Source organism: Drosophila willistoni (genome assembly GCF_018902025.1).
Source record: "Drosophila willistoni isolate 14030-0811.24 chromosome XL unlocalized genomic scaffold, UCI_dwil_1.1 Seg141, whole genome shotgun sequence".
Classification (NCBI taxonomy): domain Eukaryota; kingdom Metazoa; phylum Arthropoda; class Insecta; order Diptera; family Drosophilidae; genus Drosophila; species Drosophila willistoni.
The window spans coordinates 916,738-931,589 of record NW_025814052.1 but is presented as its reverse complement, the minus strand read 5'-3'; the positions used below and the strand labels follow the sequence as shown (position 1 = coordinate 931,589).

Genomic DNA, 14,852 nt, shown 5'->3' with positions numbered 1-14,852 from the left:
ATTTCATATATGTATATATATATATACTTTAGATCTAGGCATATGCTATAAGTATATAAATATGTAACTAATTGCATTAACTTTTCACTTCTTCACTTCACTTTAATTTGTTTTTGTTTTTTAGTTTGATTGTAGGAAATTTGCAGCAAGTTGCATATATATATATTCTTGTGTATATATATATATATATATATAAAAAGAATTGATCAACTAAAAACTTGAGAAAAACAAAAGGAAATGCATTTGAAAAAATTGTTACAATTGTTTTTGTTCTCTTGTTTTGCTTTAGTTTCGTTCTATATTCGTTTGCAATTTCTCTATATATCCGTTTGCCGGACGGTTTTGACGATTTGTTTTTTTTTGTCCATATTCATCCTCTTCCTCATCGATTCCAATCTCTTCATCATCGTTTTGCGCGCGGCTTGGCTGGCACTTCATTTCCGACGACTCAGCATCATCATTCGTTTTCGTTGCTTGCTCTCTCTGGATAAAACAATTTTCTTTTGCTGTATTATAAATAATTAGGTCATTTATTTAGTTAACTTTGTTGTTAATTAATTAATGGTTTCTCTTCTTCTTGTTGGTTTTACAGCAATACAGCAGTGTATTTGCTGTTCATTTATTGTTTGTGTTTTTGATTTTTTATTTTTTAAATTTTTTTTTAGTTTTGCTAATGCTGTTTGTTTTTTCATGTTTACTCTTTCTTTTAACTAATTTCTCTTTTGTTTTAATTTTTTATATTTAATTTAAATATATATAAATTTTTGCTATTTCATATTTATAGCTTGGTATGTAATAATAATAATAATAATAATAATTATAGTAGGTAATTTAAAAAAAAAAGAGGTGAAACATCTACAACATTCGGCATCCTTCCGGTACACACAAAAAAAAATTACACTTTCAATTCAGTTAAATAAAAAAAAAAAAAGTAATTGTATATATATGTAGATAAACGAAAAGAAATAATAATAATAATATAGTATATTATAGTATTTATATAGTATGTAATGGTAAAACATAAACGTAAGATAATCTGTATACAATTTGTGTTTTCTCTGCCGCAGTCCATCGAATGCCATCTACTCGGAGTCCTGTTCACGCTCATCGAAGCCAGCCAGATCGACAGTTTGCAGCATGCCCCGGGAATAGGCATACTCGATGAGTGCCAAATGGCAGAAGACGTACTGATCGGGCATTTGTATGGAATAGGCGCGCTGTGACCGTATCTTCTCCACTGTACCGCGTATATCCGCTGTGCCCACATCCTCCAGCCGCGATATGCATATGTCCAGTGTGATGAAGGTGCCTGTTAAGAGAGATTCATGGAGGTGATCTCATTTATTTTTGGTGTGATTGTTAGTCAACACTCACCTGTACGCCCAATTCCTGCACTGCAATGCACTACAATTGGTGGACCACGCGGATGACCCGCCCATGTATCGCCCAGACCGCGCACCAATTGCGCCTGCATGTCACGCACCTTTTGCAAAAAGTTTAACATGGCCATTGCTGAGCTGGGCACACCGTAATCTGGCCAACTTGTGAATTGCCAATGTGAGACATTGCGAATTTCGTCAGTCTGAAATGGAAATATGAAATATGAGAAATCTGAGATCAGAGAGAGAGGGAAGAAGAACTCTACGCTTACCTTAATGTTTCTCAATTCTAACGAGGCAACTGTGTAATCCTCATTGCATTCAACGCTAATTGTTCGCACATGGTAATTTCCAAACTCTAAGGAACTATCTTCAGCCGGCTCCCAATATTGGCCGCATTTGACACGACCGCGTTCCATGACGCGTGTGGTCATAACTATAACTAAGCAATGTTGTTCCCAGATCATACGCCAAAAGTCATGGGAAGTCTTTGGTAGTGGACCTGAAATAGAAAATGATTGGATTAATCAGTCAAGGATCTCTCTCTCTCTCTCTCTTACTCACCTTGAGTTGAAATATATGCATTCTTTTGTTTATATCCATCAACGAAATTTGCATTTATATAATCGGATACCTCATCGGCCTCATCCTCATGTGCCAGGACCACACGACTGTGATCATAGCAAAGTACATCGGTGTAACGATTTTTGGTCAAATTGTTGCGCATTCTGTAAAAGATTATGGGCAAGTTGATTTAGTTGAGATTGAGAGGGGAATGTGGGGGGAGGCGGATTGGTCTCACCTCGCATGCAGAAATGTGCCTTCGGGCGCCCGATTCCTTATATCCGCATATTCCTTTATAAGACCCTGACGACCGCGTTGCTTAACCATTTGGACAATTTGATCAATGGGCTTGGGATCACCCTCCTGTCCGGCCAGGCTGTCATCATCACTGAAACCGGATGAGGCACTGCTTGGCGGATTCTCCGACCAGAATTCACCGCCGCCACCATTAGCACCAGCCCCACCACTGGCACCGGCACCACCAGCACCACCACCGCCGCCGGTTGGAACCGCCGTTGTTCCTGCTGCCGTTGCCGGGGCAACATCACCGACAGCTCCACCAGCTGTCGTCGTCGTCGTTGTCCCCGGCGCCGTCGTCGTCGTCGTCGTCGTTGACGTTGGCGTTGTCGATGTGGCTGCTGGTATGGAGGTTTGACGATGACTTGGACTCAGTCCGTTGATTGTGATATTTTCGTTGGGTTCTGTTGTTGTTGTTGTTGTTTTGGCCACTTCCTTGTCACCACTCTCTGGCACACCGTTGCTAACTGTCACCACGGTCGTATTATTATCACCCAATTGATGGACAGCGCTAATTACTGTTGTTGTTGCTGCTGCTGCTGCTGCTGATGGAGCATCCGTTGGACCACCGCCATTTGTTATTGTTGCTCCACCACTGCCGCCACCACCGCCGCCACCACCACCCACCACTCCAACAATATTGGCAAGCAGTTCGTCTTCACGATTCGTCATCGATTTGCGGCAATTGAGCAACCATGTAGCGTGATCAATCTCAAGAGTGCCACCAAGATGAACTGGCAGCGCCTTGCGCGGCACGTGCAAACTCAACTGTGGCACGGATACGGTAAAGACCCGCTCTCGCAGCTTCTCGCGCACAAATAGGCGCAGGATTTTGAATGGCGCCTTAAACCACAATGGCGCCGTCACAATTAACACCTTTTTCAGACGAGCCGGATAACCGCCCTGGAAAAATAACACACACACAATAAAATATCAATTAATTAAAAGAATAACTTTAAAATTTCACCTCCCTCCCTCCCTCACTTCTTTTCTTATAAGTTAAATGGCATAAAATTGAATTTCCTTTATAAATAACATGAACAATTGAGTGAAAACGAATTACTCGAATTGTAAAGTAATTTTCAATGCTGTCTCAGTTGTGGCATAGACGGATCTAGGGCAATCTAGGGCTACAAATATATTCCAGATCCGTTCATGAATTGAAGCCATCAGTAATTCAGTCACCAAATGTCTAGAATCAAATATTTGTCTGTCAATTCTTTCAATATCAGTCCATGAAAAGGTTGCCCTTTAATTCCTTGTCCATCAAATACAAAATCCAAAATGTTGTTCTTTGTTTCCAATTCAAAGATCTGTAACCTATCTATAACCTTTCTCAATATGGACTATGTTGTCAGCGTAATTGGTGGCTTTCTTTGTCTAAGCTAGTTGGGAATTATATGCTAGCTTACAAAACTCACACACGAATACATACCTAACAAAACACCTCCACCCATCTGCCCGTACTGCAATAGAAACAACCTCACAATCCAGCACCTTGCCTACCAATGCCAACACATCATCAATATAAGCAAATCCACGCATTCTCCCTCCCTTAACATTCTTATCTCAGAGGCTAACCCCTGTAAGGCTATACAAAACTTTATAAAAATCATCAATACATTAATATCTTAGAATAATTGTATAAAAATTGTATAAAAACTCCAGCCTGAAGGCCTTTGTTGCTCTGGCTTCACAATCTCATTGTAACTTGGAATTAATTCTTTTTTACAATTAAATAATAATAAGGGGTAACGACATATCTCCGCCGTTAGAAAAACGACATATCTCCGCGCGGAGAGTCTTACAGTTTAGAGTCTAAACTTTAGATAGTCATGGTAGCATGATTAACAGGACTGGATTTTTAAAACAATTACACCGTGGACAATACGATGAATGGTCTACTTTCTACTGTGTTAGGAACTGAACTTAGGAATACTTGCTGTGGATACAACCAACAGATATTTCCTATCATATTTAATAACCAAGACTGTTATTATCAGTATGGGATATAGTTGTATAACTATCAACTGATGGCCTGACTGGGCTATTTAAACAACTCATCCATCGAGGACTGCAAGTATGATATATTTGAAACGATAGGACATGGTTACCTATGTTTTTGAAGTTTGGCTTTTGAAAACGATGTATAAAAAAAAGAAAATGAAACACTTTCCCCAACTACCCAGCAGATTGTAAGTGCCATGATTCGTTGTTAAGTGTGTGTGGTGCAAAAACATTTTCATCTTTTTAAATCCCTCACAATCTATAGAGTCACATTTAAACATTCTTGGCTTATCTTAAACATGCCGTGGGCTTTCAACTTATTAAGTATAAATTTCCATGGAAAATACAAAAATATATTTTTATCCAATGCTGACTCCTACACTGAATCCGCCCACTCTCAGATTTGAGGCCGTGCAAGTGCAGCAATTTCTAGGAAAAGAGGAGAGAGAGAGAGAGAGAGAGAGACACCCACTTAGCCAACCACCCACCCACCTAACCTGTGGGTTTACCGCACAACTATGCACACAACTTTGAATGAATTTGAATTATTTGTTTTTCCCGTAATAACAATTATTTTTAGGAAGCAAATATTCTATTTCTATATTTATCTTCATTTGAATTTCAATATGCTAAATTAACTTTAAGGATATGCAATTGTTTGTTATTTCTACTGCAGAGAATGCATTTCATTTTGGTAAGCAACAACAGTATATTAACTTAATTGCTGGCTTTTTAGCCTGCTCTAAATTGTGTTTTTTATTTCCATCAGTAATAATAAAGCCAATTGTTAGAAGATAAACCTACCAAATTTATAGAGTTTTGAATAACATAAAAGCTTCTAAGAACCAATCAAGAGATGAGAACCGTACCTTATAGTTTTTATAACATATTAGAAAACTTTTTTCTTTTCTAGCTTTATTTCTAGTTTCATTATAAATTTTAAACATTCATTAAACCACTGTGTTAGATCAGTGCCTGATTAGCCATATAGCAGCATTAGCAAGCGCTACTGACCCCGATCATTCAGAGCTTCAGGATAATGTAGACACAAAAAATTAATTTAGAAAATTCTACAAAATTCCGAAAAACTCTTAACTTTGAAAATGTGTTACCTTATTAAATTTTAAATGATTTTTAAAAGAGATATCTCATGTTAATGCCATTAAATATAAATTAAAATGTTAATGACGCCAACTATAAGTTATTTTTTCATATTAAATTTTTCATGACGCTCTAATGTGGTCAAGTCGGAATAATGTCTTTCAATCTGGAATTAAGTTCCAATAACTAAATTTTTTGCCAATTTAGTGATATATAACACTTTGAAATCGGTTAGAAATTAGCCGTAAAAGAAAAAGATTGTCCAAAAATGTATGTTTCAATAATTCTTAAAAAAAAAAAAACTATTCATTATCTTTTAAATCGGTGAATATGTATAAAAATTAATTTCCTAACTCTCATAAAAACACCGAAAGCTAATATGTTGGTCATTGTGGGTTAATCTAATCGATCCTTTTTACAATTTTTAGCACTTTATTTAACAGTTTTACACCATTTCAATTATAATAGCAATCGAATATCTAAAGATAAATTGAAAACTTTTTTACAAGGGCTTTTCTTGCTATTTTTAACTTTAATTAAAAAAGTATTAAGATCTATTCATAATAACTGAAAAAAATCATATACTTGTATATTTATTTAAACATATTCAAGGGTAAGTAAATTAAAAATTATTTTTATACGATTTCGTTGACTCAATATGTCACCTATAATATATATGTAATATATAATTTGTGATTGCCAAACTTATATATACATATATATATATATACATATATCCTTTTATATACATAGTTTAAATTGCTTTCAAGTGCAAGAGACAAGAAAAGTCCATAGAAAAAGAAAATGCGCATTTTCTATTATTTTGGTCCATATGAAAAAATTGGGTTAAGAAAGAAAAATCAAAAAAAAAAATGAAATTAAACTGTGGCCATTGGAGAAATACACATATAGGTAAATATAGAGAAAAACACACACACACTATGAGAGAGGGAGAAAGAAAGAGAGAGAGGGACAGGAAGACATAAAGACGAGAGCAAAAGACAACCTTCACCCAGTTGAAAATGTTGAAAAATACATTTTTTTTTTCCTTTTGCCTCCCCGATTGCCGCATTTTTGCGATTGCAAATACCGATTACCCTCATACCCTCCCCTCCCCTCTGCAACAATTTTCCTTCATGGACGTAGATGGAAAACTAACTAAAGGAAAATGTACAAGAAGTGTTTAAAAGTCTTAATGGGGCATGGGAATTTCTCATTAATAACTGTATAGAAAAAAATTAGTTATATATTTTATAACATAAAAGTTGATTTATTCTATGATTTTTCATTGTTGCCGCCGCCTCTGACTCTCGATTTGACTTTATTTCTCTTTTTTTTCTTCTTTTCTTAGCTGGCTTCCTTTTTGGACTGGCATTTAGCTTGCATTTCTCGTCGTTTTGTTTGTTTGCGCGTATCCATGTCAGAGCGTCATTTAGTTTATTGGCCTCTAGTCCATTCCTGCTGACCCTTTTCCTTTCTTCTTAAGCCAACCACAATCCCCCACCACCACCTTCACCACCATCTCCATCATAAGGTAAACGAGCTGTGCTGCCTGGAGGATTAAGGCCCTTTGGTAAGAATGCACTTTGAAGCTTCTTAATTAAAAGTCATGTGACAAAAAGACAAAAGACACCCAAACTACTGGCCAATTGGAAACGGAATCAATTTTCACAATTAAATAAAATTTGCAACATTTTTTCTATAGGCAATTTTTCCTTTTGTCTATGATCCTTCCCCTTCTCCATCCCCCGCTACCCGCTTGGCGGGTGTAATTGGCGACAATATTTTCAATTTCCTTGGCCATATTTGCCGACATTCCGGTTTCATATTTCATTGTTTGTTGAGTGCTGCTGCTGTTCGTGTTGGCCCTCTTTTATTTCCCTTTAAGCCTGTATGAAAGGGTCAGAGAAAGAGATTGTGGAGTGAGAGAGAGAGAGAGAGAGAGATTGCATCATCATGGGGAGCAATCAGCAACTCTTTTTGTTGACTTCCTCCACATGCATCCTTGTCCCCCCATTGTGCCTAGAAATGCATCATTATTTCTTCCCCAAATGTTACTTTCACTCGTTGTACACCTTTTTAATACCTTATACTTATGCCCTTTAAAGACCCCTTCAAAAACCTTTAGATGCCTAATCCGATTTCAATATTAACTACTGGAAGAACAACTACATCATCAGAGGAACATATAAAAATGAAGAGAAAACGAGAACAGCCCCGTTTATAATTAATAACTTTCCGAAACGAGAACAGCCCCGATAACAATCGATAGTTATCCGATTATAGTAAAGGGTATTCTCGTTTCCGATTCGTTTTCATATGTAAACCGACAGAGAATAGGTCAATTTCACTTTAAGTCTCTCCCACTTAAAGTTCTTAGCAATAATTCTTGTAGACAATTTTCAATATTTAAAATGTGTAAAGCAAATCGAAGACAATCACTTTAAAACCGACTAATTTAACTCGAAAACAAAATCGAGAAATCGTCTGAAATTTGATTTCCTGCCTAAATAAAACGGAATTGGAAACATGAATGGGCCTAAATATTCTCAAAAATCAATTAAAATCTTATATTATTATCGATTGTTGCTCGCCTTACCTTAAAAACAAAGCAAAATAATCGATATTAACTAGCATACGTTCGCCTGTATGTTAATATAATTAACAAAAAGTCAAATGACAATTGCAGAATTGGCATACATACGTAGGTAAATACCTAAGCTTGCTTTTTTTTTTTGAGTGATTGAATGCATGAACAATCGACTAAGCAGCAATGAAAGAAGAAAATGAAAACCAATTTCAAATGAAACGCCCACACAATGAATGTGGGTGGATTGGTAAGTTAGGGAGAGAGTGTGAGATAGAGAGAGAGAGAGAGAGAGAGAGAGAGAGAGAGAAGGCGCGAGAGGCAGAGGTAGCAAGTGGCAAGTGGCAGCATTTGTTAGAACGAACAATTGGATATGGAAGTAGGAGTTGAAAAATGTGGGAGTAAGAAGCTAAAGATAAAACCGGGGAAGCTGCTGCAGGAGACTCTCTAGCTAGGAGTTGTCAAGTGGCCATCTTGATGACATTCAAGTGGCCAAGTCAACGTGCCTTGGCACAGAAATTTCCTACTTTTCTTTTGGCTAATTGTTTTGTTCTTGAAGTGTCTCGTAACGAGCCAGAAATCTCATCTAAAGGTTAGGGATGATTCAACTAACTGCAAGATTAGACAATAATTTCAGTGAGTTCCACTTTATTGAATCAATTGAGCAATTCCCAATTGAAATAACTTCCAAACTATCTATTATGATATGATTTGTAGCCTATCTAAAGGGGCACAACAACTCAATTTTAGCAACCTGGCAACTAAAGTTCAAAGATGAAAAGCTAGAAAATAATTTGATTAAGCACAAAAATGATTCCGATTTCGGGATTGTTATCAATTGTTATCTTACTCATTATTATTATTAGATATCTGGAATGCATACATACGTTCCGCCTAAAACACACATGGCGTTTTTTTTTAAGGCAAATTTTGTTGGCTGCTTGTTATCTTTGGGCCTGAGTAAATTCAATGACAAGCAAATAAGACGCTATAGCACATGGTACACACGGGTGGGTGGTTGCCTCTTTATGCCATCATGCATCCCATCCATTCATTTATTCATTTACTCATTTAGTCAAAAGATGTATAAAAATATATGTATAATGAAAATAAATATGTATATGTGAAATTAGCCATGGCCAAAATTGGTAATGCGTTTAAAGCTTGTAGACAATTTTGGGCATGAAGTTGAATTTGTCGTCGTTTGCCATATAACCCAAAAAAGGTAAAAGCGGCACGCACAACAAACAGACAAACAGACGGACGTACATACGGACGGACGGATACAGACAGATAAAAAACACATACAACTAGCAAATAACTGGGATAGATGAGCCACGAACCACGCTAAAGCATAGCCACATAGAAACACAAATCAAAATATGTATATGTTGTATAAATAATATATACATAAAGTAAAAGATCGACATTTAAAATACCCTAAAGTAACAATCCAAGACTAAATTATCAATAAAAAATGCGCTATTAAATCCTTCATTTGACTTGATTTCACTTGAATTTAGATAATTGATTATCAAAGCTATCTACTGTTTCGTTATACCCCCAATACAATACAATCTTTGGTTGTGTGTATTCAGTCCGTAGCCGGAAATCGGTAAATTGAATCAATTGTGTGTCCCGATAATCAATTGTCATAAAAAAAAAACAGAACTGGCAGCATTATTTCTCCGAAATAATAATTATGGGGTTTTCCCACATATCATTTAATTTTTAAAGCCAATTTTAGGTAACATTTCATTGGAATTGATAGAGAGAGATTGTCATAAAGTAAGTGATTGAGCATCTTTTTTTTTTTTTTGCTCAACTGTATAAACGAGAGATAAATGTGTCGCCCTCTATGGCCATTAACTTGCCTATGATATTATTAGTCTTTCTTTCTTTCCATCTCTCTCTCTCTTTCTCTATATATCTCTTTCTTTGTTCGTCTATATGACAAATTGTTAGCTTTTTAGCTTTGTTTGTATGTATGTATCTCGACATGTGTACACAATACATCAAAATCCTATATATATATATATATATATATATATATATATATATGGGGATCTATAGAGTACATAAATAGGTCTAGAACCTAGCCAACGAACGTCTTACTGTCGCTCAATATAATAACAATCATCCGTATATAAATCAAAATACAAAAACGAAAGAAAAAAAACAAATTACATGCATCAAATATTAAAGAGACCGATTTCCAAATACCCTTGACGAAACATTTTATGGTAATTTAACTTCGACAACATTTAAGATTTCTTTCCAGATTTCTTAACCCAATCCCTAACCAAATGTGGTTAGAGATCAAAATGTTTTCACATCTTTAATAAACTTATTTAACTAAAGGGTAACTAAAAGAAAGAAATACAAACCAAACCAAACAGCTGTGTTTGGCTTAATTGCCAGTGGTTGTTGTTAATTCTATTATTATTGGAACTATTGATTGTTGTTTTTGGCTTCTTAGAGAAACAGCGAAACAGAAAGAAAGAGAGAAGGAGGAGAACATGTGTGTGTGTGTGGTGTGAGACTAAGACTGTTTTGGCAAAGAGCGAAAACAACAACAAGAAAAAAAGAAACCAAAAAAAAAAAGCCTGAAGAATGAGAAAAGAAAAAGTGTCAGTCAGAAACCACCTGTCAGTTGATATCATATTCATATAATTCCATGATTTGGGCATTAAAATTGTTTCGTTTTTCGAATTTGCCATCACCAGAAGTTTGAACTAACGACTAGTCAGTGTTGGTAAAACGACTATGAAGCAAAAAAGGCATAAACTTTTTAAACTTGGTAGAATCCCTTTCACTTTGACACCTAGAAAATTCAGTGTTGTAAAGCACACAAAGGCCCAACAACATTGTCGAACATATTCACCAAATCTTAACCATACAATGATTAACTAATTCAATTATTGATGACCCAAATTTCTTATTAACTCAAGTGTTGGGAAAAACTGGTTAAAGAGATACGATTCGTCATTTAAGTGGGTTGTTTCAAGGCTCTCTTTTACCTGTGACTCGGCTGAGACGACTTGAAACACACACACACACACACTCAAAATGCAAATAAGTGTAGATGAAATAGATGATCAATCATTTTTGCAAATCATATGATTCATTCAACACGAACTACATCTTTTTATCCATCGTAGGTATTAATCATTTTATTCATAGAATATTTAAAAAGGAAATCTTGTACAAAGAAAAGAAAACTTTAGGTGGGAGTTATTTCTTTCATTCTTGACAGATTTACACACTATATAGAATACGATTGATTTAGTTCGAAATGAACTGAGAATTCGATTGATTTAGTTCGAAATGAACTGTCAATATCATTGATTGGATTTGATTCTTAGTGTCTTTTAATCTGATTTCAAAGACAAATTCATCACTAGACTACGTATAATGATAATGAAGATGATGATATATATGTATATAGTTGTCATAGTGTATCGTCATTCAACAACCACGCCTCCGCATTATTTCGAGCAATGTATATAATGTCCATACGTTTGTGTTCTATATATTTACTTTTGAACAGGTATATATGTATGTATATATATATATACATATATATGGATTATATATGTACTTATGTAGATGTACCTGAATCGAGCGACCGCTTTTTGCGTTGCGTTGGCGTTGTAATGGAGGATTTTTTGTTGGTCTTGTGTTATATTGCTGCTTTTGTTGTTGTTATTATTATTATTGTTGTTGTAGTTGTATCTCAATTTATGTATATATATTGTAATTTGGGTTGATTTTTAGTTGTAATGCTTCTGTAGTTGTTTTTGTTGTTGTTGCTGTTGCTTGTCTGAAATTTCGCACAATTAAATGCTAAATACAAGGCAATTTCAATTGTTTCTATAACATTGTTTCGTGTCACTGATTTGTCACATTACACAATTGCACAACGACAACGAAATAATCATCGGTGAAAGAACGAACACAAATAATGCACACAACAAAAAACCGTTGACCACCTTTCTTTGGTTGGTTTTTTCTATTTTGCACTTTTTATTTGTTGCTGTTTTTTTGTTTTTTGCTTCTTGTTTTTCTTTTGCATTTAATTATTGTTTTAGTTTAGAAAAAGCCTTCGACTTTAGGGCAGGGGCAGGGACAGGAGCAGAGGCAGAGACAGAGACGCGTCTGTTTTTCTCCGTTTCTTTGCACTTGTAGATACTTTTTCTCTACTTCTCTGTCTGTTTTTTGCCAACTGTGTGTTCTACGGATAAACGATTTAGAAAACATTCAACAAACTCTGGGAAACAACACACACACAATTAAAAAAAATAAAAAAGACCTTAAGTAGATACACACATATGTATATAGCACACTTGCACACACACACACACACTTTTCACATATATACGCACAACATTTTCAATTTGGCTGGCAAAATTCCACTTAAAAAAAAAAGAAGGAAAAACAACAAAATGAAAACAAAAAAAAAAACACAGTAGTTTCCAAATTGCTTCGTTTACCGTTTTCACTTGTAAAAATGTTGTGTGTTCTTGTTCTCGAATTTGTTCTTTTCGAATTTAAATATCTTGAAATTTAAGTTCTTTTTGCTTGTTTTATTTATTTATTTAAATTATTTGTTGCGCGGCGTCGTCGTTGTGGCAAGCTGAACTACGTCTGACTTGATTTTTTTTTGGTTCAATTTTTTTTTCGGGTTTCTATTTTTTTTTTTTTTTTTGCGGACAGAAACCGCTGTATTTTCGGCGCAAGCGCTCTTTGGCACCCTGGCAATAACAGTGGCACAAAAAGGCAGAGAGAGCGAGCGAGAGAGTGAGAGAGAAAGTGGGCAAGAGAACGAATTTAACTGTGATACAACCCTGGCTAAGAAACTAGAACGGTAAATTTGGGGAGAGGGGTTGCTTTTTGGTTCTCCCTGTCTGTATCGCGCTCTCCCTCTCTCACTCTCACTCGAACTCTTCTCTCTATTGCTATAACTGAATGGAGGGTTGTTCATAGTTGCACGGTTGCATTTGCATTTCGTGCCGTGCAGCTGTCTGATTTTGTGTGGGCAGTAGTAGGTTGGTATATACCGGGCCAGGGTTGCCTTCTGCGTCTGTACAGCTGGAAAGTGTTGTGGGCCAGAGTTGTCATATATACATGTAAGTATATGGCAAATGGCAACGGCAGGAAAGTATGTGTTTTAGAGTTGCCACCCCAGTGATAGGGTTAATAAAGAGACTTTAACTATGTCTAGTTCTTGGAATTGCAAAGTAAGAATACTTTAGTTAAGGTAAATACTTATTCTGTTACACACACACACACACTTACAGACACTTACAATGCCATTGAATATTGTAATAGAGTTGCGGAAATCCCATAAAAATCAAATTCAATTGAACAGCATGAATTTTTGTTTAAATCATTTTGAATTTGCATTTTAAGTTCATAAACAAACAACAAAGTCTCGAACACACACACAAACACACAAACACACTCTTGCTCTCTCTGTCTATCTCTACCTCTCTCTGAAACATTTGCGTCAATGTCAGACAACAACAACAACAACAACAGCAGGCAGCAGCAACAATTAGAAAACAAACAACAAAAGCACGTTGTAAAAATAACACACAAAAATAGAAAACAAAAAAAAAAAAACGACGCCATATAACTTTTAGTATACTTAATATTTAAGCCAACTAGGCAGTGGATGAACACAAGAATGTTTGCTATACGATGCCGTGTTGTTGTTGTTGCTGTTGTTGTTGTTGCTGTTGTTGTTGTTGTTATTGTTGTAACTAAAGTTTTGACTAAAACTATAAATAAAGCAATTATGCCATAATTTTTAATTGTTTTCTTCTTTTTTCTTGGGAAGGGGGCGGCAAGTGCATGGAACTAAATTGTATGGTATTGTATCATCCAACCCATTGAGCCATCCATCCGGCCTACGTCAAGCAACACGCACGTTTTCGTTTCGTTTACTTCTTCTCTTTCACGCTATTTCCTTCCTTATGGTCATCGTTTTCTTTCTTTTTATTGTAAATTCAATCTATTACGTTCGACTAGAACACGTCAACTGAATTAGTTAATCAAGCCGCAAGCCACAAGCGACGGCGCGCGTATACAAAAAACCGAGTGGGAGAGACTGACAGACAGACAACAACAGCAGCGAGAGAAAGAGCGTAAGCGAGCCCAGAAAGAGAAAGAGATAACGACAGAGAATTGAGATTGGAAGTGGAAGAGAGAGAGAGAGAGAGAGAGAGAGAGAGAGCGGTGTAAGGTAAGCAGGCAGCAAGTAGCAAGCGAAAGCGAGAGTGTGTCATTTATGCAGGTGTTTTTATTTCTTCTTATATTTGTTATTCAATTTCACTTTACAAACAGAAAGAAAACAACAACAGCAACAGAAAACAGTAAAGAAAACGATAAAAAAAAAACACACACACACAAAATTATTAATAAAACACAAGCAGAAATATACAGAAGCACAATTTCCAAAAAATCAAATTGATAATATGAAACGCTGCGTATGCGTAATATGGCACAAATATTGCGCATACGCAACATTACAACAACATCATGTGGGAGAGAGAGCAACAGAAAGAGAGAGAGTTAGACTGAGAGAGACAGGTAATATATCCGTGTGTGCCAAGAGCACAAACGAGTGGAAGACCTTTCTTAGCACAGTGGTGCAAAAGATATTATCATATGTAGTAAAGATTCTCTCGAATTTAGAGAATCGAATTCATAAAAAATACTTAAGAAAATGCTGTAAAACTATAAAGAAAAAATATTAAAACTATAAATCTATTTTACACAGAATTGGTTTCTGCTTTTGCTTTCATTTCCATAAAAATTAACAAATGGTTATTCTTTTAATCATAAATATTTGAAATTCTAATGCAATTTTGAAGTTAAGTATAAGAACTTTTCAAAAAGTTAATGCAAATATT

The 14,852-nt window shown here is 35.6% G+C and overlaps 1 protein-coding gene across 4 annotated transcripts in view; it reads right to left on the bottom strand.

The window, feature by feature from the left end:
- Window positions 1–966: 966 nt before the first annotated feature.
- LOC6649114 (tyrosine-protein phosphatase non-receptor type 9) overlaps window positions 967–14,852 on the bottom strand; it is a 32,308-nt gene continuing 18,422 nt past the window's right edge. For 3 of the 4 annotated variants that reach the window (XM_047011111.1, XM_023179124.2, XM_023179125.1), the window contains exons 4-8: window positions 2,182–3,143; window positions 1,944–2,107; window positions 1,652–1,881; window positions 1,375–1,582; window positions 967–1,309 (exon numbers count right to left, since the gene is read on the bottom strand). In XM_047011111.1, the coding sequence (XP_046867067.1) occupies window positions 1,083–1,309; window positions 1,375–1,582; window positions 1,652–1,881; window positions 1,944–2,107; window positions 2,182–3,143 (1,791 nt within the window). In that variant the 3' untranslated portion in view covers window positions 967–1,082. Of the gene's footprint in view, window positions 1,310–1,374; window positions 1,583–1,651; window positions 1,882–1,943; window positions 2,108–2,181; window positions 3,144–11,550; window positions 11,623–14,852 lie in introns of those variants that run through there. The other variant, XM_002070999.4, reaches the window with a different exon arrangement.